General features: G+C 39.4%; 1 protein-coding gene across 1 annotated transcript; it reads right to left on the bottom strand.

The window, feature by feature from the left end:
- Window positions 1–138: 138 nt before the first annotated feature.
- Sur (Sulfonylurea receptor) lies at window positions 139–25853 on the bottom strand. Its single transcript, XM_087353114.1, has 29 exons — window positions 25109–25853; window positions 24109–24458; window positions 21692–22067; window positions 17436–17669; window positions 16494–16829; window positions 16099–16371; window positions 15551–15688; window positions 14653–14815; window positions 14374–14552; window positions 13982–14122; window positions 13536–13815; window positions 12997–13102; window positions 12055–12316; window positions 11779–11916; window positions 11211–11462; window positions 9986–10344; window positions 8977–9057; window positions 8404–8478; window positions 7742–7845; window positions 6849–7093; window positions 5732–5953; window positions 5331–5488; window positions 4748–4943; window positions 4278–4512; window positions 3710–3837; window positions 3079–3266; window positions 2548–2651; window positions 2050–2246; window positions 139–1224 (listed from the first exon to the last, which is right to left on the bottom strand). The coding sequence occupies exons 2-29, from the start codon at window positions 24291–24293 to the stop codon at window positions 1075–1077; spliced, it is 5505 nt and encodes a 1834-aa protein (XP_087209240.1). The 5' UTR covers window positions 24294–24458; window positions 25109–25853; the 3' UTR covers window positions 139–1074.
- Window positions 25854–26232: the final 379 nt, after the last annotated feature.

The raw sequence follows: 26232 nt of genomic DNA, 5'->3' as shown, positions 1-26232 counted from the left end.
TTGTATGGCTGAAAGATGTCTGGCGAATATTAAACAATTAAATGGAAAATACGTATGACCAAGAGTAAATAGAGTATTTAAAGTAGTAGGTTTTTCAGATGGGGGGGGGGGGGGAATTTAAATTCCAGGTGGTGATAATTTATTTTTATATTGATAACATTTATTATCATAAAAGTCAATAATATACACAGATGGAGTTATGATTACCATAACCTTAAAATACATATAATCTGCTTTCCAGTTGTTGTTTTTTTTCAAATATAATAAACACAGGGGTTAATTATCCTTAAAAATATCAATTAATTTTATGAGCTACTCATTTAAGTAGCAAAATTTTTTGGTGTAGTAACAATAATTGTGCTGTAAGCTAAAGTTCAGCTTAATGAAGGACGTCAAATCAAGACGTACGATGCATCTCACTGACGAAAATTTTTAGAGACGTGAGCAAATAGTAAATCTAATACCGAAAAATTACTCAGTGTCAAACATCTCGCTAATTACTGGATTTTGTTCAAGAAAATTGTTATCAGAACCCATAATTTAGAAGCTACGTTTTCACATGTACTGAGTTAAAAAAATTTTGGTATTCCTACACGCACAAAATTAATCTATACCGCTGCAGTTGCTGAAGTGACACCGGAGATGCTACACCGCGTGTGGCAAGATATCGACTACAGATGGGACGTCCGCCGGATAACAAATGGAAGTCACGTTGAGCCATAAAAATCCGATGGATATGAAACTTGAAGTGTTTGACTACATTTCTATGTTCTGAAATTATATTTTTTTCCTATCAGTCCACCAATATCTCGCCCTCAAGTTTTAAAGCTACTTTTGAAACACGCTGTATAACAGTATTTCTACCATACCAGATATTTCCTTGTGAATATTTTATCAGTCATTTCACATAAGAAACACCTCAGATATATTAAAAAGGTACCTTGGCAAGTATAAGTGTTGTTATGAATTATGTATTCTGCGCGTAGTGGGTCTTAAATATTATTTAAATTACTATATTTTCCCTGTCTTTTATTTATAATTATCAATTCTCTGTAATTCCTGCCCATCTTTCATCTAGGGGACCCCCTCCTGGGAAGCCCGCAACATGGACGAGAAAATTCCCATAGAGCGATGTCGTAATTGAGCGGGAGTTCCGTCCTCCATGATTCTTCCTGACTCCAGCACCAGAATTCGATCACAATCCAGTAATGTAGGTAGACGGTGCTAGAACACAAGAGTTTTACAAAACTCTACACATAGAAAAATAATAAGCCAATAAGAAGTTTAATTTTACCAAAATTACGTTGAATACTGTTGTCTACCTGAGACAAGGTTCAAAAGTAAAGCTGTCCCACTATACGCCATGTAGGCACTTGGGGGGGAGAGGCGGTATAGCTCCTACTAATTCTTCACCTCAGCACTAGATGGGGTGAGTGGTTAGCGTCATGCCCAAGTCGCGCTTTACCACCGGGAAAGGACCCCGGTACCCATTGTAGAGGAGGCTGGGTGGGCCCCAGAGCCAGTCTGGACGCAGAGGCTAGAGGAAAAATCCTCTGCCCCCGTCGGGGATTGAACCCCGGTCGCCCAGTCCATAGCCAGTCACTATACCGACTGAGCTACGGCGGCTCAGATGGTAGAAGGTTAGGAGATTTAAAAAACTGTATTACGTGCCAATGGCTGGATATCGGCTCTGGGGTTTACTTCCATCTTCACAGAACCGTGGTGATTTTAGTCTACCAAATATTTTTTATAAATTTATATTCTCATGTATTCTGAAACCAATGGCAATGTAAAAAGCCAGTTCATAACAGAGCCTTAATTTAATTTAATTCTTTCTCTTACAAGATAAGTCAGACAACTCAAAGTAATAATTTATTCCAAAATGATTAAACTAAATCTCTGGTACACAGCATCAACAAATGTTCAATTGATCAAGAAATCCCTACATGATCATCTCCATCAGCATCAAAGCCCATGATGTAATAAAACCAACCGAAAACTTCAAATTCTGTTACGATCTTCCCAAATTTGGTGTCGATCCGTACTTACCGCGATGGTGATGACAGTTTTGCCGGCAAACGCCCTGGTAGCAGCTGCCAGTAATGACTTTTCAGTACCAGGATCCACTGAACTGGTAGCTTCATCCATCACGAGGCAAGCGGCATCGTGAAGTATCGCCCGAGCGAGGCAGAATAACTGGCGCTCACCTGCACTAAGATTACTCCCACCCTCCCGTACCTCTGCATCTGAAAGAACTCCAGAATTTAGACCGGTGGTCCACTACAGAAGACTTACCCATTCACCCGCGACTACTTTAAGTACCCGACGACAGTTTACGCAGTTATCCCTTTTCAATGAAATGTGATATTCCACATCAAAAGATGTCAGGAAAACTTAATTTCAGTTAAGTCAGTCTAATAAAACATTATTAAGATGTACAAGACAAAATATTTGAAAATAAAATAAATGAATATCAGGATCACGAAACAAATACAAATTTGTAAAAATTCATTACGAATACATTTCGACTCTCGTTAGTTAACTTACCTAAGCATTCAGGAAGAGAACTAACAACATCTTTCAGTTGAGCGAGTTCCAAACTCTTCCAAAGTTCCACGTCCGTGTACAGAGACTGAGGATCCAAATTTTCTCTGCAGGATACAAACATTTACAAAAATTTGTTTGCGAGTGATTTTCGAAGAAGGAAAAGCAATATTACACAGACAAAAAAAAATATCATTTAGCCCTAGCGTAAGTTTAACATCAAATCTTACACGAATCAGAAATATAATAATTTTCAGGTTAATTTTAGGTTAATTTTTTTTTCAAATTTATGTTATTACATTTTTTTTAATGAGTAAACAGTCACATATAAACATTAGCCATCTTTGAACTCTTCAATTCTTCAATAAATCAGTGTTTCCAAAAACAATTAGTAAACCAATCCACATTTTTGTTTTCTCTTAATGTCAATATAAAATCAGGATGGGTTCAGAATTCAAGTTTAGCGGCAACCCACAATTACCGCGCGATCTCATTAGGTTGTATACATACAGCCCAGACGCGTGTTGTGTGTACCTAATGGTCCCACTGAACATGATGACGTCTTGTGGGATGACAGAGAGACGAGACCTGAGAACCTGCAGTGGGACTAATTTTATGTCAATACCGTCGATGAGAATTTTTCCTTCAAACACTTCCACCATATGGAACAGCGACATCACAAGTGAAGACTTTCCGCTGCCAGTTCGCCCGCAGATCCCAACCTATCGGTAAAGCAAGAATGGTTACACCGTCTGAATAACTCAAATGAATTTTCAGTTCTTATTCAAGATGCAGAATTATATTAAGATTTCTGTCTTCTGGGTGTTGCGCTGCGTAGTATGGTAGATGTTTACCAACGTTTCAGGGGTCATACTGCCTCTGTCATCAGGGCGAATATATATATGAATATATTCAGTATGTTAACATCGACCAGACTACACGGCACAACCAACCCAGAAGACAGAAATCTTCAAGAATTTCCTACTTCAAAGATTAGATTTTTATAACAAAAATAAAATGAAATATTGCCTTTTCCGCATATGCAGGTTATGATATTGATCCAGTATTGAAGATCAGCAATTCACTATTTATTTGTTTTCTTCAATAACGACTTCAAGCCAACGGTAAGGCTGCAAGCAACATACATGAAATGAACACTAATCACCTTTTGTCCAGCGAGTATATGCAGATTAAGATTTGATATTACCGGTCCTCGACTCGTATCATAACGTAAAGAAACTTCTTCAAAAACAATGTTGCCATTCTGAGGCCACGCTCTTGGTACTGTAATCCCTGTAAAAAAAAATATAACATTGTATCTGGTTTCGTTCTGATTCCATGCCCAAAATGTGAAGTTTTTAAGTAAAAGTAAAACTGTCCCACTGTACGCCACGTAGGCACTTCGGGGGGAGACAAAGTATAGCTCCTACTCATTCTTAACCTCAGCACTAGATGGGGGTGAGTGGTAAGCATCACGCCCCGGCCGCCCTCTCAAGGTAGCACTTTTTAATTTCGAGAGGCAAGTTACGAAGATTCGCTTCGGATTTAATTTGTTCAGGGACGGGTCAAATGGAACCCTTTTATGAAAACAGTAATGAATTTTTGTGTTTCAAAAAAGAAATAAATTCCTCAATCAGCAAACAGTTATCCAAGAAAGACCCAGTTCCATGTAATTAATTATATCGAACACTGAAGATTGATTTGATTAAGAAAAAGTAATTTTCCTGACATACCCTGAAGACGATAATCCTCCGTTGGGGTGAGGGCATACTGCTGCACTCTCTCCACTGCGCCCATATACATCTCCATGTCTGCAAGGAACTTCACCACCCAATTCAGGTAGATAGGAATCAGCAACGTGTAATTGACTGCCAGTCCCACAAGCGACGATGTGACATCTGGACTCATTCTCACCGTCAGCAGAGCTGCTACCACCGACATGAACACTATTACACCACCCAAGTAGTCCTGTCATGAGAAAGACAGTGTTCAATACAAACCGGACTCTGAAAGCCCATTAGAAGCACGTGTTAGAGGGACACATCTGAAATATATTTAATAAACATAATAATTTTTTTTAAAATTGGCTGTACGCCTGTCTTCATTCATTCAAACATATCCACTTGTTCGTGCGATAAGAAACTAACAGAAAATAAAATAAAACAAGCAACACGAAACACCGAGAAAACTGAACAGTACAAACCAGAGCAACGCCAAGCCATCTGTTGCTGGTATTCATAATGAGAAATGCGTTGGTGTGAGTGTCAGTCTTGTCGAACAGGAGGCTCTTGAAGCGTCTCTGGTGACCGAAGGCGCGGATAGTGGTTAGACCACCCAGCGTTTCCGAGAAGTGCGATAATATGGGAGATCTGGTAATGCTGTCTAGTCTCTGCAGTTCCCTGTCACATTCACAACAGGTTCACCATAAACAAAATGCTAATACCATTACTGCCCCAGGGTGGACAATTATTTTTACTCAAATTTTCATTACCTAAACCCAGTAGTCCATTGGTTACCGCCGTCAAATTGAGAGCTGAATTTCACACAGCTGTCATGTTCTTGTTTACCATTCCAAAAAAATTTATCATAAAAAAAATCTGCATATTTTCAAAGACCTCTTACTGTGGTACTATCAGTCTGGCATGTGACTAGCGAGACCGCGGAAAGTAATGAAAATCCTAAATCAAGATAGCAGAAGAGAGAAAGAGACGCTTGAATTTTAGCCGGATGCGTTATGAGCCGAGATAATGTGCATCGTATCTGAGTTTCTATAAGATGTCACTAACCTTGATGAACATCTGTAGAAACGCTGCGTCACAAAGTACACTACGCAGGTCGGAACAGCAGGAATGAGAAACCAGGGCGTCACAACCGCATTCAAAATTATAGCTGAGAAGCACAGCAGTAGAAACTGGAGCAGTCTCTGAATTGATGTTGCAATTTTCTGTAAATATAAATATAATTTCATTTATTTTGTGTTATTTAAATAATTCACGGTCAAAAATAAATTCAAACATCTGGTTTTTAACGCAAATAAAATCTCGTTCGATAAATCTATCTTCTCATAGGTCTTCCGACACACATTTATCCACCTGAATCATACTTCAAAACACTCTACAGGTTATAATTTTCTTACATTCTCTAAATATAGTCAAGAAATTTATAAAATAACATATTGTTAGGATACCTTGTCAATGACGCTCATGTCAGTAGAAAAGCGGTTAATGATACGGCCAACAGGTGTAGATTCAAAGAAGCGTACTGGACAGCGAAGGATGTTGTGCAGCATACGGTCATGGAGCACGTGTCGTGCTAGTGCTCCGGCATACTGTCCGATACTGTTCGATAGTAGGGACAGCAGTATAGATGCCACAGAAAGTGCTCCATAGACTAGCAGATAATACGTCATCTGCAGTAACATGGTCATCTGTTTTAATCTTCTGAAGTCCATATATCTTTACACACAACACACTCGGGTACAATTTCCTTTAATTTTTAAAACTGGAGTGAGAACATGAAATCTTACAGAGCGACCTTGTTTACTATATTAGTAGTAGTCAAAGGGTTGCAGGTTTGATACCTGGAACTTTTATCGATCTTGAACATAAAACTAATAAACAATTGTAAGTATAATCAGGGTTTGAAAAATTGTACCAAGTAGCCCTTGCCAAATAAATATTAATTGGCAACACAAATATTTGAAAAGAACCATAAATGAATTAATGAATACCATTCTTAAAGCCTGTTATTAACTTTTAACCTTTCATCAATAAAGATACAGCATTTTAATATATTGCCATTGGAACGTCTACGGAAACAACTCTCCAAATAAACATAATCAGTGACACAATATCAAAACATAAAATTTTTAAAAGTACTGCAACCTGTTCATTTATTTATATAAACACATTTAAGCCATTTTCACTTTAATGTATTTGGCAACACTATTTGTGGCATGAAAGGAAATATTTGGAAACACATTTTCCAACAAATTAACACCAATTAAAAATGGAATAACCATAACTCCATTAGTACAAATGATTATCATAAATTTCAACTCATCAACTTGCAAAATAAACTCACCTCAGGTGAGTGGGCAATTGTATTTCTCAAGCCCTGAGTATCACAACCAATCACCTGAAGATAAAAGTACGCCCAAACTCCTGAAACATCACGTATATTAAATATACCACATGCGACGAACAAGGTCCAAAATAACAATGGTATAATCAATCAGACATTGCCTCAAACCATTAGACAACCAGCGTATTATTTTTTTTCCATTGGCTAGGCTCTTTCCTCACCTCATTCTCTTGCGTATCAGAATCTGTGCTGACGTCAGTTCTGTTCCCACTGTTTGTCCACTGGTTCAGCCAGTAGTCTGTGTAGACACGCAGACCCTGCCAGCCAACCGCAGACACCAGGTAACTAGTCCCCACGCACACTGAACAGGCCCACAGATACTCAAGATAAATTCTCTTGGGAATCTTCCCATATTCACGCTCTTCTGATATCAGTTGCCCAGTATGAGCATCCACCACTTCATCATCTACGGCAATAACAGTGGCACGTTACAACTCACAGCCTTAACTTCACGTACAAAAGTAGGCGTATGTAAAATTTCATGTTTTCACGATTATCTACATATAACGCATAGACTTCTATGTCTTAACACAGTATGTAACTGAAAGGTTCTGCGCCGTAGCCGCGCAGTCTGAGGCATCACGCTTCGGACCGGTGATACAGAATGCGCGCTGGTTCAAGTCTCGGGGGAGAAGAAATTTTCTCGTGAGCTTTCGACCGGTGTATGGGACCGGTGCCAACCCAGCGTCGTGAGGAAATTGGGGAGCTACGATCAGTAGCGTAATCCGGTCATGAAAACTAGCGATGGCTGGGGGTTCGTCATGCTGACTACACGTCACCCTATATCTGGTCAGATGATCGTTCACCTCTGCTTAGGCATGTGAACGTGAGGCCAGCGGCCAGCTAGTCGGCTTTGGCTCTCAGAGGGCTGTTACGCCACAGATTATTATTATTATTATTATGTAACTGAAAGAAGCTCCTTATGTTTCACAGGAACCTAATAGATCTATTTAAAGAAAAACAATCAGCTGTTACTTTCACCATGAAGATGGAAGCAGCATTACAAACTAGAAGACTTTATATTATAAAAGGGCACACACAAGAAATTACTTACATGGGTCATCATCATCGATGTCATCACTAGTTCCTGATGCAACGGAGGGGAGCCGTTTCAGTTTCTCACGGTCTGACATCGCAACTGCTGTAACACTGCCTGACCTGGTTCAAAGAAAATTGCGCATTTGATAAAGCTTCAGTAATTACGTTTGGTAAAAAAATGTAATATAAAGTACCTATGTCCCCTTTACAATTAAAATCTTAATGGACAAAACAAATGAAAATATAAAAGCACATAATTCTAAGCTGGTCTTGTGGGTTGTAATAACATGTGGATTTGTAGATAGATATCAATGTTTAGAGGAACATACTGCTTTAATCTTCTGGACTGAACCCGTAAGACCAAAACTGACATCTGCGCTGCCATGGAAACCTCAAATACCATATAAAGATTGCAACACAGCATAAATCAGAAGGATCAACAATTTGTAAAAATAATAAAACCTTCAATAAAATTCTGGAATACTTAACTAAAACATGGCGGATTTCTGATTTGAGGTTCTCATGGCACTGAAGATATCATCTGTAATCTTCTTTCTTGTGATGCTGCATCGCCTCCATCTTCACGGTTCAATACATCCCTCCAATAAATTGGTAAGTACCCACAAGATGACATGTGGCCACAAACCAGAGACCACAATTGAGATGAAATGATATTACCTGCTTGACGATGAAGATACAAGACGTTTCAGCATGTTCTTCTCACGTGTGCTGTTGCAGGTGTCACGCACAGACCTACAAAAAAAAAGTGTGCTTATGTATTACAAAAATTACAATTGTGCTTTAATTCACTTTCATTATTTTGTTATCTGCTGTGAGAGTAAGCCTCAATTAACAATGCCTGGATGGCTGGAGCTGGCTACCTGATCAGTTCAGCTGCGTTCCAGCGTACAGAACACAGATGAACCAAAAAAGTGAGGCAGAAGTATTTCTCGTTTGTCAGCGTTAGCTGGGCTAACAGAGTAAATATGAACACCCACCTCTGAAAATGATTGATTAACAATTTTTTAATCCTTTAAAATCCAATGGTAAGTATATGTACCACTTACGTTAATAACAGTAATTCCTGGCCTTTCACTGTGCCCATGAATATTTGTTATTACTAAATAAGGGGTTAAGATATTTGGTAACATTTTTCTTTTTTTGGCACTAGTAACGACTCAGTTATTTTTTTTGTATTTAAAAAAGGTCATTGTTTTGATTTTACCAGAGAAACAACAGACTGATACTAACCTCTGTGACTGAATGGAAAGGATGCGGCGCAGCAAACCGACCGGTTGACCGGAGTTGCCCAAGCCCGTAAGCGCTCGGGACCTGCGTGACAACACCGGGCAATTTATCATATAATAATAAGACGCAAGATGCAGTACCAATTCTTCCATCCAGTGTGCTCTTGCTGAATAATAAAGTCACTAGTAAGAGAACTTAAATTGTCGATTCTCATGGCACAGGGAAGTCGCAATTAACCTGATAACCTCAAAGGGCAAAATTCTGGCAAAAACATAAGTTACAAATCTACTTCATAACTGAATACTGCCAATCATGTTAGGTTAATAAATTCACTACAATGCTCTTAAAGACAGTGACCCAAGTTTCTATTTCTGAATCTACCTCAAAAACTAAGTCAGGCAGAATTAAGTTCATAAACTTCATCATTTTACTCATTAACCCTTTCATGGTTAAGTTGCTACTAAACAACTTATGTGCTCAGGTCAGGCTTTTGTTGCATACTTAAAAAGAACAGTGTTTTACCCTCCCCAATTAACGGTACCTGCACCTTGTCATGGTGGAGGGACTTGAGTACCTCAGTGACCCCAAGAGCTACTGGTAGGGCCTCCCTAGCCAGATTGGTCGAGGGGGAGAGGTCAGACTAAGACAGGTACCCTGGTCCTCCAGGTTGGGGGTTGGTCGCAAGGCTAACAACCTTGCACCGTGAAAAGGAAGACGTTTCGAAACCTCGATCAAAGCCTCGGACAGACAGACCTAACAGAGGACTGAACGGAAGAGGAGAATTGAGGAGGCCATGGACCGAATACGGACAGCAGAAGAAGAAGAAAAAGGAGGAGGAGAAGGAGGAGAAGGAGGAGAAGGAGGAGAAGGAGAAGTGTTTTACCCTCTCACATTTATGTTTACGTAAACCTCATGTCCTACTGTAAAGTGGCTGGCTGGTACACACAGGCACCAGAATGCCCGTATATGAATGATTACATCTGCGATTATTTCAAGAGAAGTCTGACAGAACCTGCAGTGTATATCTGGTGAGTTCTGCATACTTGGAGACGAATACTGTCGTACTATGGTGGGCGGGTGTGCACCCCTCTTGACACACGAGTCACCATGTACCACAGAACGGCCAGCTTGAAGGGAACAGGCCCTTAGCAGAGACGTCTGTTGTTGAGTTGCATCGGGTGCCTCTGTAGTTGTGGCGGCCCTGCTCCGGTGGCGCAGTGATGGACGCCCACATCCACTACTCGTTCGCCCTGCCCGTTCCAAGAACTCGTCCTCACATTCATCAGTTGGTAACAGAAGATCGTGAGTAAAATAACGGGATCCGGAGAATGTGCCCCGACGCCGGCGGAGTGGTAGGAATGTCAGAGGAGTCTGAACAAATTCAGTGCGTGTCAATAATATCATTACTGAACCACTTTCCAGTATTACGGTAAGCATGAGATTCTCAGAGGTTCATCTAATTCAAATATAAGGTTCAATGGAACTTCAACTGCGTCACAGTTTTCATACTGCACGTAAAAAAAAAATTATTATTAATTACAGACATCATGCAGATATCCACATTTTTTAATTAATACCTCTCAAAAATTATTACAAAATATATGACTTCAAACATTTGTAACATTTAATTTTTGTTGTATTATAAGTCTTTGAAAATTCAGTGTGACTGCAAAATACAAATCATGCGCATTTCATACTGACACTTGAGAAACCCAAAGAGTCAATTTTGGGTACTGTAACCATTTTCTTGACATTTCAACCTTTCAGAAGAATGTATAAAACAAATTTTTTCCTGACCTGTTTCAAAAAAGAAATAACTGAATCAGTAAAGCAACTAAGCTGGGGAATAAATTGTACTCTTTGACAACATTTCCAGAAAGTCTATGGACCTACTGAGCCTTGTATTCAATGAGTAAATGAAACTAATAAAAAATAAATAAATTCTTGTTGTTGCAGTCTTTCCTCTTTGATTCTCTGTATGAGGCCTTCAAATTGGCCTAGACGCATGTCCTCATCATTCCTTGCCCTCTGATTGGCCAATTTCTCCTAGTTTATACCTTCTCCAAACTCCATATTAACCACCAACTACCCAAAAAACCTCACCTTAACACTGAAGATGAAGACAGTATATTCCTCTAAAATGGTTCTATCTACCTACACAAACCAGAAAACCAACATCGACATCTTCGCCACTGTGAAAACCTCAAATCTTCAATAAATTCTTGCTACTTTCTCACCACATGAGCCTCTTCGTCCGTCTGCCAAGTTCCATCCGCTACATTGCGCTGCTTGAGCTGCACTCCAATGCGAGACACAAGCTTTAATAGCTGCCATCGTTCACGAGCGGCCTCACCGCGAGCATTCCTCCTCTCTTCCAAAGCTTCTCTCGACATCATGGTTCGCCAATTGTGAACAAGCGCTCTATCACTCGCTTCAATCTCTGTCAGAGATCCTTGAGCCCTCACGGTCCCATTTTCTAGAGCAATGATCTGCCCACCGGTAGCAGAAAAAGTGACATTTTAACAATTTATTCACAGACTCAAATGTATTTTCATGCTCTCCAACAGTGGCAAATATATATTTTCAGTGGAACAATTACCAACTTTAATATTTATAACTTTGACTGAAGTCTTTTCTTGTTTCAGTTCCGAAGTAACAAAAGAGCAGAGTTTCTTTCTAGACATCCTGTTATTTACACAAGCCTAACTGGTCATCTGTTGTTTGTTTGTTTGTTTGTTTGTTTGTTTGTTTATTCGTGTTTTATCTAAGAACAAGGTGTGCATATGACAATGAAGTTTAATATACCTGATGTGCATGTGCAAGCAGCTGAAGACGGTGCGTCACGAGAATTACAGTTCTCTTCTGCCGCAGAAGCAGTTTTCTAATTCCATAATCAAATACTTTCTGTCCCACCTGATAATCCAGTGCTGACAGCGGATCATCCTGCAACATTATCGCAGAACACTGCCACTAATGGTACAGACATCATATATATATATTGCTCTGATTTCACTGTGACAGATCTGGGAATTTGTTACGAAAACATCCGATTAGAAAAAGTTCAGGTTGACGGTCACTCACCAAGATGACAACATTTGCTTGAGAATAAAGGGCACGAGCAACGGCTATGCGCTGTTTCTGTCCTCCTGACAGGTTGATGCCTTTCTCTCCAATCTCAGTAAGATCTTTGCCAGGCAGAATGTCAATATCAGGCTGGAGAGAACAGGCAGCGATGACCCGTCCGTATCGACGAGGTCGAAACGGTTGCCCAAACAGGATGTTCTCCCTTAATGTAGCATTCAAAAGCCATGGCTTCTGCGCAGCGTATCCAATCACAGAACCACTGTAGAATAAAGTGAGAAGTGTGACTCTTAAGTAAGTCAACTTTTATTCATTTTTTGAAAGAAGTGTGAAAAATAAATGCGTGTATGAGAAATTGTGTCGTTCCACCTATATGTAGCAGCACGTAGCCTGGCAGTTAGTAACCAACATTTCAGAGGATCTTATTTATCGCCCTGATGACAGAGGCTGTAAAGTCCTCTCTAATGTCATTCAGTATCCACCAGACGAAGTGGTGCAACATCCCAGAATTTAGCCGCCTTCTTTTCATCGAAGGTCTGTCCCACAGGGGTAAACTGTGAATCAAAATTTATACACAGATGTTCTGCAGCGTGAGTCGGAAGGAGTGTGGTGAAAACTTCCTCTGAAGCAGCGCACTGGAGACTGGTTTGTTCAACACAACATTCATGTTAATTATTTTGCTTCGACTGTACACAATTTCTCCCTCCTACATTTCTGAGATCAAGCTCTGTTTCAATTATTTTGGTTTACAAAACTGAAGTTAGTAATCAAAAGGAAGAAATTTGATATCGATATAATAAAATAGAAATCATAGATTAAACTTGTTGAATTCAAGAAAAACAAAAAAATCATAGGACTTTAAGAACTGCGTCTGACAATTTCAGGATCACTGGACCCAGAAATCAGTTCAAAAAATATCTTCGTCACACGTCACATTCTTACCTCGCCCATCCGACCTTCCCTTCAACCTTGTGCATTTCTCCGAGCAGTGCGGAAAGCAAAGATGTCTTTCCACTGCCCACACGCCCAACAATTATGGTCAACTTGCCTATAATAAATCAAAAATACACCTTTCGTAACAGAATATATTGTGTCACAAATACACTAAAACCTCACTAAAAGAGAATGTACAAACCCTGTAAAAAAAGTAGGACATTCATATAGGCTATGAACTATTAATTTCTGGAGTAAAATAAATCTCTCTAAAGCAGAACCTTGATTAAGCAGAAATGTATATTTATGCCCTTAAACTAGAATAACAGCTTACACAATCCGAAAGATAGAGTCCCTGCCTGTCTCGTGAATCAAATCCTCGCTATTCAGTCTGTAGTACGACAGTTAAAACATATGTGACGTAAATGAAGATGACAAGACACAAAAACAAAATGTCATTTCCCCAGTCACCGCGGACTGCGTAGAAACTCCTCTCGTTCCTTTTTGTCTCAAATGCAATATTCCTATCTTTATATTTTTGTGTCTACCTGAAGGAAAGCCAATGTTGGAAATGCTGAGCGTAGGTTTCCCAAAGTCCGCACTCCAGAAGAATCTGCCCCCGTCAACAGAGACTGCCATTTCTGCTTCAGGCTCGATGCTTTCTACAGTCTCCTCGTCTCCCGCTCCATCATCAAGTGTCCCTTCATCTTCAACTTCTTGTTCCAAGATGTCGCCAAGTCCAAATACGCTGTCAGCTCGTTCGGCGCGTTCTTTGCCCACATTCTCAGTCTCCTCTGCGTGTGGTAATGCGTTGCTCCCAACAAGTCTCTACAAAAATGACAGGTCAGAATAAGGTCATTTAGTCATGGTGTTTGACCTCCCTGCATTTCTGACTTAAGCAACTATAATTCTGGGTTCCTATTTGCCATTACTGCACGTATTGTTACTAATACAAAGGACAAATAAAAAGAGAAAGTGACTAAATTATTAACACCTCAGAGAAAGTCTCCGACACAACAGTGACCTCTGGAACAGCTGTTTCATCTTCTGGCTGTTGATCAGAATCAGAGGACGCTGGAATTGAACTAGAAGTTTCAGGCAGTTCCAGGAATTTCTCCAGACGACGAGTGCTCACCTGTGAGAACATGAACAACACTCGATCACAGTATTTTCCAGATGGCGTTTATCATTAATATACACGACACCAAGATTTATCACATTCAGTCCCTTACTGTCTAGTTCAAAAACATTTTTTTATTCGAGTGTTTGAGGATTACTAAGAAATAAATGTACACAAAAGTTCTGAGTGGATAACGGTGAGAGGTGAAGTGGAGTTCAATGGGACGTAGACTACGTGTGATGTAAATTGGTGCTGGGACCACTCACCATGGCGCTAATGATGATGGGTACGGTGATGGGGAAGATGAAGAGTGGCACAGTCAGTTGATTGAACAGTGCAAGGCCAGAGAACACATTCTCGGGTGTGAGCGAGTCTTCCTCTAGCAGAAAATGTACACCGAATGTTACTAGCGTCACCAGAACCGAAGAAGCATGGGTCAAGAATGCTAAAGGGAAAAGAAAAACATTAGTTGGTCTGCTTTCATAAAACACAGAATTGTAAGATTGTAAAAGCACATAGTGTACATTTAACGAGTGCTGACTTACTCATTATGGCCCAGTAGAAGGAATCCTTGTCCAAGAGCTTCAGCTCTTTGGCACGTGTACGCAAGATTCGATCCCCATACAAGCACTCCCACCCATAAAGCTTGAGAAGACGGATTCCTTGCAGCACCTCATTTATCTGACGTAGCCGTTCGTCACTCACATCCTGTAACAATTAATGGCGTCAGATCATAACAAGTATAAACTATTTCACTAAAAAAGAACCTTATATTACCATCATGCTGAGTTTCATAAAATCCAGCCATTTGGTTAAAATATTGTGAGGAAGGACGTACATCAATGTTTAAGCCTTCCCAGCAATATAAATTACACATTACTTTGAAAATATATTAATAGAAAGAAACTTCCCTTACTGAATACTAAGTAAGGAAAGAGTTACAGCTTTCTTTCTCAGAAATCAGCACTAAACCTTGCCATGCAATGCAAAATAATTATTTTGGTCTAATTAATCTGGTGTTTGAGTTCAGTCTAAGAAACCATATGCAAAAAAAGTACTCACATCTATTTAATACAAAACAATGAAATTTGCCAAGGAATAATTCCTTTCACATTATCTCTTACGAATTTTCTTCCTCACCATTATCCCTTTTGAACCTTAATCTACTTTAGAAGTACTTATAAGAATTGATAAATGGTGGCAGCACTTGAAAATAGAACATTCTGCCATCTAATGTCATTACTGAGAACTTCATCATTCATGCACAAAAAAACAGTCATAACCTCATTACATCATGCTCGTGTGTGCGTTATGTGTGTGTTATAATAAAAAATATATTAAGAAAAGGTTTCTTAAATAAAAACCCACAAAAAATGTTTAAAAACTGTTTCTGGTGTGGTGTGGTGTGGTGTGAATGTGCAGGATGTTTGTCATTACACTTACAGTGATAGCTTTTGAGTTGGTAGACATTTTCTTGCCAATCAGAAACTGCAGTGGGGTCATGGTAACGATACAGAATGCTGCCCCAGTGATAGCACTCACCCCAAGCTTCTGGTAGAGTAGGTACATGAGAATACCAATCTGGGCATCAGACACATACACATTCAATTCTATGCCCCAAATTGGTACACAGCTACCTTACAGATAATACAATATCTGGTCTTCAGTATCAGAATTTCTTTAAAATATTAAGCATTTAATAGGAGGATTAAAAAATAAATAAGTCATAACACTCATAACAAACTCATAAAATATAAATCAGCCCTCAAAGGCTGAGAAGATGTTTCACCATTTTAGACTCTCACACTTGTACATCAATTCAGGCCTATTAAAAGCTGATCGCCAGGTAAAACTTAATCGTATTGAGACACCATAACAACTTCAGCTTTCATGCAGCACTTTTATACATATATCTGACCTTCCAGATATTTAATATCTCTAGCATTTATAGGAAATTGCATCAATGACCTGCTTGTAAAATAGGCTACTACCTTGAGTGGGATGGCCCAGACGTAGTGACCAATCCAGAAGAATGACATGACATTGTAAGCATCCTCAGACATGAGGTTGGTAATGGTGCCCATATCAGTGGAGAAATCTGACTTGTTCTGCGCCGACTGGAACTCGCGTCCTTCCATTTTCCTTCTTCTGGGCGAACCATTAACTTTCTCAGGTTTTTCATTTTCATGGTGCGCGGTCAAGTCTTCCCTATGGTCATCTATGTTCCACACACACAGTCTCAGAGCTTTTTCATACACCAGGGCCTAGGGTAACAGGATAAATAAAAATGGTAAACATTGAAACAACTTACCTTACATCTCGCATTACAAATCCCTTTGAAAATGGAATGGCCTACAATGAAGTATCCATACATAAAAGGAAATACCTGCAGAGATCCCTTCAGATGAATGCCCTCAACATTCACAAGATGCGTGGAACTCTGCGAGAATGTCCCTTGAGCCAGTGCTGCCACCAACACGACGACTCCCATCACATATCCGTCACTCAGAAATTCAGATGTGGTGGGATAATCTGGCTGAATGAAGCCTGGATCTCTCAAAGTGGTTACATAGTTTATCACTACAGAAATCCCAAGTGGTCCCACTAGCCCAACACAGTCACCCATCAGCTTGAAAAGTCCACCTAGTGCAAACATTTTCCAGCAGCTGCAAAAGTAACACCACCACAGAGAAACCTTGCGTCCTCCTCTTGCTGCAGTGACCTGCAATACACATAGTTATTAAAGTTATTTGGAACTGCAGTAGAACAGGTAAAACCTAATGTAGTAACATCTGAGTTTTACTTACTTGTAAACCTAACCTCAAAGTTTATTGTTATGACAATGTTAAAATTATTATCTTTGCGTTGCTTTCTATGGTCAATCCAGATTTATGTGAATTTCATTAGCATACTGCCGAACAGTTAACCACAGGCTTAAATCTGGCTAACCTAACCTCACAATTTATATCACCTTTTCCCACATGACATAAGCAAGACTGCAAAAGTGTGCTCCAAAGAAGGACACATTGTTTCCAAATTCTTTCTTTGTTATTCTTTATAGCTCATTAGCCTACATTCTACTTCACTGCATACAAAATCTTACAGCTGTAAAGATACATACTACAGATGTAATACTGAACAAACTATGAAAATATTTTTGATCATATTTAATGAAACATTCATCACATCAAAATCTGTTTCAAATAAAAGAAGTACATCTTAATGAGGTATGCATTTTATGCTACATATTAATTTCTTATAAATGTGCCTTTTTCGTAAATCTGATAATATTCATTCTGGTATTTTGTAAAGCAGATGTACACAGTACCATTTCTCGTGTATAAATGTCATGAAACTTCTTAAACTGATACTCTGTTCTCTCCTCCTTGGGTAGCTGACCAAGGTCTTCCAGCTCCAGGGGGATGGTGTAGCCCACCCACAACAATGGTGTGAGCCAGAAAAAAGTTGCCTTGGAGTAGAGATTGGCTGTAGCATATTTATAACTCTGCAAAGTTTCATCTGCATCATCTGATATTTCCAACTTTTGGTCTCCATTACAAACCTGAAATTATTAAATAACATAAAATCATACTTTTGTATAAATCCATTATGTAGGATATTGCCAACTGTCTGAGGGACTTATCAAAGTTTACCATGACTAGTAAGGTAGACCCTACAAGACATATTTAATTCATCCAAAACATTATTCCTTCTTGAGATTTCTGGTTCTTGTGGTGGTGTGTAAGAAGATTACTCTTGTCTGGGATACTTCACCATATATTCAGACATAAGTTTACTTATAGCCCTGATGACGGAGGCAGTAAACGCCTCTGAAACGTCGGTCAATTTCTACCAGAATGGACGTCACAACATCATAGATGGTATTAGCAAACTATGTTTCCTCATTGTTCGATTTGCAACAGTCATATTTCATACAGGTGCAAAGCAAATCCTTCCTTTCAACATTTTAAAGAAAAAACAGACTAGCGCAACCCACACACCTATCGATCTATCGAACGACTAATCGATTAACCGACCCAGCTGACCTACAGCAAGAGCGATCTTATAAACTTCCCTTCAAGGGGTGGTAACTATTTATACCACTTGCTTTTAGATCCAGTAACTCTGCATTTTGACAACACAGTATATTTATGGGTTCTGTACGATTATCACTGCAAACAGCGATTATTTCCTTAAACAGCGTTAACCAGTTGTCATTTGTAATGGTGAAGTGTAGTGTTTTCTTCGCGGTACGGACTGAATTCTTAAATATTATTTAGTCGAACCTCTGAACTTCAAAGTGGAGCTAATGGGAAGTAAACTTGTTTATGTGGGTGGATATTAATGAACTGTTTCGATTACTCGTTTTCACTACAGGTTAAGAGTGTAATATAACGGCAGCACGCTTGGCGTAGGCTCCCAGAAGTGGACCGCCGTTAGCGTGTTTGTTCAACAGAGTGGCTCAACCCACAGGTCCATTGTAAAGTTCAGCGCTAAAGAGCCATAGCCACCTCTGCAAATTAAGTCTGAACAACGGTTGTCACACTGTTTCGGAGTATGCATTTCATGGCGACAATTTAACAAGTTGGTGAATTTTCAGTTTACCACGGCGACGAGTATGAAACCACAACGCGTCACAAAAAAAAATACAATGATCAGTTTTTTAATGCCGTTCAGGGAAATTATCGCTGTCATATGAAACCCATAAATATATTCTGTAGGAAAAAAAATGAAAGACAACTCGCGTAAGCAAGCGGTCCCGTGCCACTTATGATACAGCAGTTAATAATTTTGGACCTGCTTCCTGTTTCGGCAGCAGAGGGGGCCAAAGCCTCCAGAGAGCTGCTCTCACTCTCAGATACCATTTGACACACGCCCCACCATGGAGGGTGGAAGTTATCCATTGCTGGTATCCGAGAGGGAACGAGTCCTCAGAAGCAAACCTAACCTATATTCCATCAACGAGTTACAAAGGTGTTTTGCTGGTCTGATTTAACAATTTAGAGCCCAGCGGCATGTACCAACCGCTTTAACAATCATTAATTCTGTATTTTGCCTATGTGTTTCGTATCATTTCAGAATAGACAGTAATTATTTGCTCAAACAGCGTCAACCAACTGATCTTGTAGTGAAAAGCGTGGTGTTTTCTGTGCGGTACGGTCTGAATTTTTAAATATTATGAAGACGAACTTCGGGCTTGTAAAGGGTTAGATACATACTCGAATCCGGAACCTCCAGAATTTGTGGTAAAATTGCTAACCATTCGGTCGGATGATTAATGAATATCACGATAAAACTTTTTCGTTCAACAGTCTTCAAACTGCTAAAAAAATATGGTCACTGACTATATATAAAAATACGTAAAAACTTCAACTATTAATAATTAATCTGGACATTATTTAAAGGTTACAGGGATACTATATCGGACGTTGGGTTTATTTCTGTAATGAAACAACTATTGTACCAAACAATGAGAGAATCTTATGACATAAAACATCCCGAAATCAATATACTGTGGGCTCCTTCCGTTACAAAACATTTTTTATCTAATGTTTTATAACTAAGAAATTAATAAAGACGGAATCACCAATCTAATATCTGAATACTGCCACAGTAATATAAACGGAATAGTTTTGCAGGTTGTGGTTTGTTTACCCCTGGCTTAAATCATGCTTTAAGTAGGTACTTCTGTAATAAAGTAAGTTCCTATTGACTGGTTAAGTTTAACGACGGGTAAATCGTCTTTAAATTACAATTTTGAAACCGTTGCCAAAGGCGATAACATTTAAACAGCACAAACACGCTTCATAGTTATTTTTTTTATTTGGTGGAAGGAAAAAAAAAAAGGAGTGATTTATGACGAAATGAGGCGCATGCAACATTTAAGAGCTTTCCATGATAATTATATTTACTTCAGTGACTCATCCATGAATATAAATTAAGCCATTGCATGAGTCACTTTCTACGTGTAGTTTATTTTGTGTCTATTTGAGCATTAATATATTCGTTTGCCTTGTTTTCATTCTCAATTAATTTCGTTCTTAAAGAGTAACAAGTACGGACATTTTAATATTATTACGACAAAAAAAAATTTTATTCTGACCTTCCACATTTATTTTCTATTTTTATTTTTCTTAAGTTTCCAAAAGGTTGCAACTTTTAGAAACTTAAGAAAATACTTAATATTCTAGGGGACGATATTATTACGCCCCTTCGTCTATACGCAACTCCACCAATTTTTGACATAATTCTTTTAAAATAAGTGTTACGGAAACACCCCGAAATTAAAAAAAACACTGGGGCATTGCTCTGGAGCGTCCATTCTTGACTACAGCCTCGCTAATTGCATAAAACGAACGAATTACGAATATGAAGACACGGAAAAGTTCTGAATATGCAAAAAACACGCTTTCGGTGAAATAATGAGTCATCTCTGACAAAAGCAATGATGACAGCTCTTTGCTATCTGCGCTAGTGACGGACTGTGCGTATGAATGAGAGGAAGATGATAAAATATAAACGAATTATCACGAAAATGTTGGCAGCCCTTCTCTGGTACTTCCATAACACCCCCCGAACCTCCTGTCAAATATTCACTAGGGGTCTCTTTCCCCAGGGATGAAGTCGCCGAAATATAAACCTAGCCACTCGCCTGTTCCAGACGCGTACCCGAGAGGTATCCAGTTCCAATATCCTAACACATTTTTCGTGGTTTTTCTCAATCTCTCCAGGCGAATTTTAAGATGGCCTACCTACTTCCTCCTAAATCACCTTTAGTCATGTGTACTCGTCAATAATCAACCAATACGAGGTCGCACTGTCCCGTAATTTGTTCTTCTTTGATGCCACGGGGTGTCAATGATGTGTTTGTCGACTTCATTAGCGTAGGCCCATCACTGAATAAACCACAAACTAACGAAAATGTGCGCTAAGTGGATTGAATTTTGGTCGCCAGTGACCATGGAGCACTTTCAAACCCAGCAGCAAAGTGTCACTAACAGAACTTTGACCAAGAACATCGAGAAGCAGAATTTCATCTCCGTGTTCCCTCAAATTAGACACGAACCAGTGCCCTGAATAAAATGTCAGGTTTTACCTGATCCCTCCAAAAAGCTTACAAATCGTCACATGTACAGGGAGGAGTGTATAAATCGTTTCAACAATTATTGGAGTAATAATACTGAAAGACCACCATTTTTCTTGTGGCCAATTTCAAAGAAAAGCTCACAAGAAAACAAATTTTTTTAAGCTTTTGTCGTGTTTTAGGACGGATCTCTATATAAAATTTCACATACAAAGCTCCGTCATTTATTTTTAATTCCTCACTAATAATTACCTTGACGCATGTTACACATATACAGGGTGTCCAAAAAAAGATGTATAAATAACACCAACTCTGCTCGCCGCTGTCAACTGTACCACGAAGCTGATGGTGGCCATTTTTAACACCTAATCCACTAAGCGCCTATGTAATGGTTTAGTTTTGAAATGTCTTTATTTAATTCACTGAATGTGTAGACATCCTTTTGGGCACTCCGTATCTAAGGACCGTCAGATGTGTCCAACTTTAGACACTATACTTACCACCCGGCAGATGGAGTACAGCTCAATAGTGACCATCGCGAGGCAGAGGACACCGGCCCAGGCCGCTGCTTGGGGGCGAACGTGGCTCCAGTCCAGTGGCAGGCTAAACAGCTGTGCCACCCGGAGCAGCCTACAGGCACCGGAGGCCAACCACGCCGTGGCACTCAGAGTACGAAGGGTCAAGAGGTCAGGGACACGGAGCAGGGGCAGCCAAAGGACCCAGGACAGAAGAGAAGCCACGGGAGTGAGGAGGGCGTGAAGGGCCCAGCGGCCTAACATGGCGTCCCCCAGCTCCGTGAGGTAAACCACAAGCAGCAGTATTGACAGTAACTCCCTGAGAGTGCTGCAGCCCCGCTGAACACACGTCGGGCGCCATCTGCAGCAAAAGAGGCGATTTAACATTACCGGTCACGTCTGTGGATTGAAGACGAACACAGATGAAATAATCGCTGTTTACATCAGCGTCTGGACAGAATCGCATTCTCGGTTGTGAAAAGGCGACAAAATCTTTCCAAAGTGCCTGAAACTTCAGGCCCCAGGGCTCAATTAATGCTGTAACATTACTTTTCCTGGTGCTGAACCGGTTTGCCGACACGGAGCGACTAAAGCAGTCAAGGGTTTGTCCTTGAGGCAACTCGTGACAGAAATGTATGAGCAAGTGTTTCTGATCGGGAGGTCTGGACTTTTAACACAAAAAATGGCTGACCTATTTTCCGCCTGCCCGAATTCCGTTCATCCACTTTCCTTCCTCAAATTATCTCCCTAAAACTGACTTAGAACCTTCAAAATTGGCACGTAAACATAAGAGAAACACAGATGCCCCAGAAAGATGTAGAGACACACAATTAATATCCCATATTACAATGCGTATGTATCTTTGTGCTGTATAAAATTTGCTGGGCTTCGAACCCAAGATAAATCAACATGGCACCTAAATGAGTAGCAATGGCACGAGGCCCGTGATGGCTTTCACGAAAATCGACAAATTAACACAAAAGTTGAGGAAGGATACTGTCCACATGCTTTGCTATATCAGGCTTTTTTTTCCTTTTGTAACCAATCAGAACGTCTATCTCATTATTCTATTTCTTTCAGCAATTCTATGGATTGTTCTCAAGGTTTTATCTGTCGTACTTTGCATCTCAAGTACAACAAATGCGTGATCTGCTTGAATAACAACGCTGTGTATCGAGATGACAATTTATCTCAGAAACAAAATGTCTTCCGATATAATTCAAATTGTCGTGAGTAATAATAAAATCACAATAATACCAGTAACTTTCTAACTGTGTTAATTAGTAACGTTACTAATCCACAGGTAAATAACCTTCCTTCACAAGATAATAATAGTTATGCATAAAGAATATAATTAATTCCAATCAATTCCCTGTTTTTATGGACTCCACACAATTGACAGTTCCGTTAAATAAACAGAAAATAATTAAATACTCCTCGCTTACGCCTAGGTCTTTAAAGTGATTTCTGGCTATAATTAACTCACCAATGCGTGCTAAATGCCACGCCCACTTATTAATAATATATTTTATTACCTTAATATTAGCTGAAGACTGCAAATTATTGAAGCTCTTCATTAAAAGTGCATCTGAACGGAACAGGTAATCTAGGACGTAGCATCAACACCACGTGCAATGCTAATTATCAACGTTCATAAGTAATTAACCGCTAGCCAGCATTTGTTTCAGGGCCAAAACAAATTAAGATCGTTCCGCGCTGTTGCAGTGCGTAAGCCGGCAAAGACAGCCAGCCAATAAACGCCTGTGTTACGGCACGTCCTTTGGTTGTCATAGCAACACGAAATAGTGTGTTTCATTTAAGTAAACAGCCTTTGTCTGCAAGCTCTGTCAATTTCTTAGCGACAAAGTTTACGAAAATCAACTCTTTTTTGTTTTTAATCGTAACATAACCTATTTCAGCATTATTTTTGCAAATAAAATTTATATATTCTTTTTCTTTCACAAACAAGCGATGTAGCTTCCCAGTCTTGGCAGCAATTCTGAGAATAGAGGCACTTCGATTTCTTTCACCTCTTAAGCAACAAGTTCCATGAACAGAAAACTGGCTGAGTTTGAACATAAAGGACTTTACTAAAACCTTGCAATCAGCAAACCTCACTTAAATTTTCAGCTCAAAATTATCTTCACTGACCAGTGACCTAATTTACAATAAAATATTACGATTGCATTAAAATGTGTTTACATTAAACGCCTGCTAGAGACCAGTTTCATGCACCTAGTTAATAGAGTGTCATTAAATAATCAATCTTTCTCAATTCAATATGAAAATTTACAAAAACAATTAATATGTAAATTAAAATATACATACATTAAACGTCTATTAAAGGCTATATTCTTAAACTAAATATTTATTACGACGCCGTTAAATAACATCTGTCCTACCTGCGAATTTCAGCTCGCAAGAATATATTTGCTACAACAGCGATACAGCCTGTAGACGAAGCGATGACGACATTCAGAGCGTCCACACGGCAGCCGTCTTCTGGTCGCGGCCACCGGATTGGGAACCAAGAATCCTCGTGAGCTGTCGCCGAATCGTTCCGAGTATCTTCACAGAACAAGTCCATCGTGAACTATATTTTGAGGCACCCTGTTACATTGTCCACACCGCCAATACGCACACTCAAGTTGTGAGGCACCCTGTTACATTGTTTACACTCCAGCTTCAACGACAATCAGAACGTTGCGTGCAACAGTCAATTGTTAACCACAAAATGATCCGCGCTGTGGACCTGTAGATGAACAGACAGTCTAAAACGCGATGTTTATTCAACCATTCAAAAGGTGGGGTAATTATTAGAGTTGGACTCCAACGCATATCAAAACATTGGTTAAGCGTGGGTTCATATATTCTGTAAAAGCGAAGTATCTGACTAAAACAATTTTGAGTTTAAAATAATAAGATAAACACGGCCAAGGCTCAAATGATAGTCCACTTTACGGGCACATGTAAGTGTGAATTGTTATCAAAGAGTAGAGTGATGATTGAGTTTGCAAACGCAATCATAAAGTGAAAACTGAAGGGAAAAAGTTGACAGTGGAACCACGGTTCCGGAGAATCTGACGTAAATACGTCTATACGGAAAGGAAGTTTATGCATTAGCTTTAATTACAACAATACATGACGTTTCCTAGGTAATATAACGATGCACGCAAGCTGACCATTGTTGTCGATCCATATTAACACATTGTTGATATGGATCTTACACGTTTTCCTTTCACTTGTTTGCCGAATGACCCTTCCGTTTAGACGTATTTACGTCAAAAAAGAAAACAAATTCAAAAATAATGTTCTCCTAACAACATAGCAGCACATAAATTACAACAGCCGGGTACTAAATATGAAAACAACAAAATTCATTATCCGTGGATTTATACACACCCCAAAGAAACTTTCTCTTCTACACACATTATCATTTTATCTGGTACTAACAACAATGCCTTCACCGCATCTCACCTGACACTCTTTTGAACTTCATTGTTTGAGAAACACTCACTTCGAGAAACATCACAAAACTTTGTTTTCCGTGCACTGAAGCTGAAACCGTCTGTATTACGCTCACTCATTTCAACCACATAAATATCTGTTATGATTAGCAGAATTCCCGTCTGTTTTGGTTGAATGCGACACTTCAGTAGCGTCACATGCGGCCTCTATGGGAACTACCGAGCGACTGGTTCTGGTTCGTTACCTTCCATTCGTTTTATTACGACATTCAGACAGCTTCGACCTGTTGCCACCGTTCAAGAAGATGACTTGGCAGTAAATTGGTAGTTTCATACTTTGTTCGAAGTTTCCATAACGTAACACTACGCCATCTTCATTTCAGTGAACATAAATAACTCATTAATAAGCCTGCCGAAAACCATGACTTCTCAGGACAATCTCAACCTTGAAAGAACCCTTTCAACAACTTCACGTTTTTTTACGTAAATACGTCTATAAGGAAGGGTCATTTGGCAAAAAAAGTGGAACGAAAAAGGGAAACGAAAAAGTGGAACGAAAAAGGGAAACGAAAAAGTGTAACATCCCCATATAAGACATGCCATAAAAATACACGCTTTTAACGCCACGTTACAGAAAACAAATCATTTGCATTCATTACGCCACTTAGATTTTTCGCTGTTCAGTGCCATTATGATTGGATTCTTCTGGGTTCTGGCGCCGCGTAGAGTCGTTGGTAGATGCCAATATTTCGGAGGAACATACTGTCTCCATCATCAGGGCTGAAGGTGAAGACTATGTTTCGCATTTACATAACTTCATCAAATGACATCTTCATTTGTCCAAGTTTTAGTTTGTTGATATTTACATAACTTTTTAATTCAACAATGGCTCTTGGACCAAAGCAGACTCGCGTAATTTTAAATTTGCTGTCATAACAGAGGCATTGGTCAGGTATTCTTAGACTTTGCATAAACTGAGAGCCTATAATTTACGTTGAAGCTTTCCAGATTATGGGGGGGAAACACGCGCAGATATTTGATTATTTTTGTTGCTATAAA

The sequence above is a fragment of the Zootermopsis nevadensis genome, unplaced genomic scaffold (assembly GCF_977971745.1).
Source record: "Zootermopsis nevadensis isolate Lab colony 2312 unplaced genomic scaffold, Znev_1.0 Znev_ptg000021l, whole genome shotgun sequence".
NCBI lineage: Eukaryota > Metazoa > Arthropoda > Insecta > Blattodea > Termopsidae > Zootermopsis > Zootermopsis nevadensis.
The sequence above is the reverse complement of the archived record's forward strand: the minus strand, read 5'-3'. Positions and strand labels throughout refer to the sequence as shown.

What these genes read in the sequence shown, in the direction of transcription:
- Sur (XM_087353114.1), bottom strand. Translation starts at nt 24,293, where the DNA reads ATGGACTTGTTCTGTGAAGATACTCGGAACGATTCGGCGACAGCTCAC. An exon ending in TCTGGGCCATCCCACTCAAG is followed by an intron (nt 15,689 to 16,098) that starts GTAGTAGCCTAT and finishes TCTGATGCCCAG; the next exon opens with ATTGGTATTCTCATGTACCT. An exon ending in GGAGGATTATCGTCTTCAGG is followed by an intron (nt 3,838 to 4,277) that starts GTATGTCAGGAA and finishes TTTTTTTTACAG; the next exon opens with GGATTACAGTACCAAGAGCG.